The 3,452-nt window shown below is 45.8% G+C and overlaps 1 protein-coding gene across 1 annotated transcript in view; it reads left to right on the top strand.

Annotated features, from left to right (window-relative positions):
- Window positions 1–2,528, top strand: part of GCNT3 (glucosaminyl (N-acetyl) transferase 3, mucin type) — a 7,316-nt gene extending 4,788 nt beyond the window's left edge. Inside the window, exon 3 of the mRNA XM_012658045.1 lies at window positions 724–2,528. Coding sequence (XP_012513499.1) covers window positions 781–2,094 — 1,314 coding nt within the window. The 5' untranslated portion in view covers window positions 724–780 and the 3' untranslated portion in view covers window positions 2,095–2,528. The remainder of the gene's footprint in view (window positions 1–723) is intronic.
- The last annotated feature ends 924 nt before the right edge of the window (window positions 2,529–3,452 follow it).

Raw genomic sequence — 3,452 nt, forward strand, 5'->3', positions numbered from 1 at the left:
TTTTGTATCCTGCAACTTTACTGAATTCATTTATTAGTTCTTCTGACAGATTTTTGGTGGAGTTTTTAGGATTTTCTGTATATACGATCATGTTGTCTGCAAACAGGGACAATTTAAATTCTTTGTTTCTAATTTGGATGCCTTTTCTTTCTCTCTGTTGCCTAATTGCTCTGGCTATCAAGAGAATGATTATTTTCGTTTCTTTTTTTTTTTTTTTTTTTTGACACAAAGTCTCACTCTGTTGCCCCAGCTAGTGTACAGTGGCATCGTCATAGCTCACTGTAGCCTCCAACTCCTGGGCTCCAGTGATCCTCCTGCCTCATCCTCTTGAGTAGCTGAGGCTACAGGCATGAGCCACAATGCCTGGCTAATTTTTCTATTTTTAGTAGAGATGGGGTCTCACTCTTGCTCAGGCTGATCCTCCCACCTCGGCTTCCCAGAGTGCTGGGATTACGGGCATGAGCCACCACAGCCAGGCCAGTTATTCCTTTTTCCCCCCTGATGTGGAGGTGGGGCCATATCCTGATGCCAGTGTGGTCAGCTAGTTTGTTGGGTCAGGGTATAGATTGCTCTCAGCAAGCCAGGTGGAAGAGGCTCCTAGGCACATCTTTACTGAGGATATTTGTCCAGAGGAGAAATATATTTTTGCCATCAGTTTGGAGTTGAACTTGATGTTCCTGGGAACGATTAGTTGGTAATCAGAGGCATTTTGTTCTGTTCAAGGATTCTTTGCTCCTCCTTCCCTGTGCCCAATCTCTACCGGCCTCCTATTCTGTGACGATGGTTCAGTGGAGGAGACTTTGCCGGCAGCATTACCTGTGGGCCCTGGGCTGCTATACGCTGCTGGCCATTGTTGCTCTGAAACTTTCTCTCAGATTAAAATGTGACTCCGACCACCTGGACCTGGAGTCCAGGGAATTTCAAAGCCAGCACTGTAGGGATATCTTGTACAAGTCCCTGAAACTGCCAGCAAGGAGATATATCAACTGTTCCGGGATCACCCGAGGGGACCAGGAAGCAGTGCTTCAGGCTCTTCTGAGTAACCTGGAGGTCAAGAAGAAGCGGGAACCTTTCACAGATGCAGACTACCTCCGGGTGACCGGAGACTGTGAGCGCTTTAAGGCCAAAAGGAAGTTCATACAGTTCCCACTGAGCAAAGAAGAGTTGGACTTCCCTATTGCATACTCTATGGTGGTTCACGAGAAGATTGAAAACTTTGAAAGGCTGCTGCGAGCTGTGTATGCCCCTCAGAACATATACTGCGTCCATGTGGATGAGAAGTCCCCAGACACTTTCAAAGAGGCAGTCAGGGCGATTACTTCATGCTTCCCAAATGTCTTCATTGCCAGTAAACTGGTCCCGGTGGTTTATGCCTCCTGGTCCCGGGTGCAGGCTGACCTGAACTGCATGGAGGACTTGCTCCAGAGCTCAGTGCCATGGAAATACTTCCTGAATACATGTGGGACAGACTTTCCTATAAAGACCAATGCTGAAATGGTCCAGGCCCTCAAGATGTTGAATGGGAGGAACAGTATGGAATCAGAGATCCCTACTGAGTACAAAAGACTGCGCTGGAAATATCACTATGAGGTGAAAGACACATTGTACATAACCAGCAAGAAGAAGGACCCTCCCCCTAATAATTTAACCATGTTCACGGGGAATGCCTATATGGTGGCTTCCCGGGACTTTGTCCAACATGTCTTAAAGAACCCCAAATCCCAACAACTGATTGAATGGGTAAAAGACACCTACAGCCCCGATGAACACCTCTGGGCCACCCTTCAGCGTGCACGATGGATGCCTGGCTCTGTTCCCTACCACGCCAAGTATGACATCTCAGACATGACTTCCATTGCCAGGCTAGTTAAATGGGCGGTGTATGAGGGAGACGTCAATAAGGGGGCACCATATGCACCTTGCTCTGGAATCCACCAGCGGGCTATCTGTATTTATGGAGCTGGGGACCTGCATTGGATGCTTCAAAACCATCACCTGTTGGCCAACAAGTTTGACCCAAAGGTAGATGATAATGTTCTTCAGTGCTTAGAAGAGTACTTACGTTATAAGGCCATCTACGGGACTGAACTCTGAGACACACTGTGAGAGAATTGCTACTTGTGGGGCAAGAGACTGTACAAACATGCCCAGAACTTCCTGGGACACCGTGGGCTGGGAGACCAGGGCTTTGGAATCCATGACATCCCCTAAGATGGGGGCGCTGCTATTGAGTGTAAGTAGATCTGCTGCTGCGGGTGATGGCGACTGTGCTCACACCCCAGCCCCAGGAGTTCCTGCACTGCCGTTCTCACAGAGAACGGGAGCCGCTGTTATTTGGGACAGTAAGGGAGGGATGCGTGGCAGAGGACCCTGGGTTTCAGATGAATGCCTAGTGGCAATTTTTCTGCTCTGTGGAGAGCCTGTTCATAATAATTCTAGGCTTGGCAGTGTGGAGGGGGACTTTGATGGAAAGGGAGGCTTCCCTTTTGTTCTGTTAACTAAAAAATAAACAGCTCCTGATTCAAAGTCCTACCTCTACTTTTTACCTAATACACCAGAAATAATATAAACATAAAATATGTGAGATTTTTTTCTCACAACTCTTGGTGACATTTAAGATCTCTAGTGGCTGGCAAGAGAGGCCTCATTATTCTGAAATGGTCTGGGCAACCTGTATGAATAGCAAACTAAAAGCATATGGAAGAACAGAGCTGGTTCTTCGTTACTGAAAGCCCTCCTCCTTTTGTTTATGAGGTTCATGACTTCTGTAAGGGAAGAGGTGGGTGATTTAGCCAGTTTGACCACCCGTATCCTTCTGGGAAAATTGTGGCACCAGTGTTGTCAGCTTCACAGTCAAAGCTTAACTAACGTTCCATAGCAGAGACGATGGCCATTTAGGTAAGGTCGTATATAATTTATTGCGTAAAGTAGCACATATTTTAGTAGGGGAAAGGGCTGCACTGTTAATGATCATGTTGAGAAACAAAAATGAACTAGGACTGTCTAGCTAAGCCAGGATGTCTGTTTACTCCATGTTTAGGCCTCTTGAGTCAAAATTCTCTTATTTTAGTATGTGAATGGAAGGGTCATTATTTGTGAGTCTGCAGATTATACATTTCCTTGTGGGGAGACAATAATGTGCATAAATATATGTACATACGTATAGCATGTGTGTTTATATACGTATATACACACATGCACATACATACATTCCCCACCTCCCAAATGTTACCCGGTGAAACAGTTTCCTTTCTGAAGCTTTAGAGATAGCCTATTGGCTATTGGTCCTACTCTTCTGTGATGGACAAAGGATACTATGAAAATATAGGCAGCAGCCTTTGAATATAGTACAGCTGATCTGCATACAGTGTGCTCTGGAAAAGTAACTGATATGCAGGTTGATTCGTGTGACTTGAATGCTATTTCCATTAACATGTCATGATGTCATTAAC

Source organism: Propithecus coquereli, unplaced genomic scaffold (genome assembly GCF_000956105.1).
Source record: "Propithecus coquereli isolate 6110/MARCELLA unplaced genomic scaffold, Pcoq_1.0 Scaffold57, whole genome shotgun sequence".
Lineage (NCBI taxonomy): Eukaryota > Metazoa > Chordata > Mammalia > Primates > Indriidae > Propithecus > Propithecus coquereli.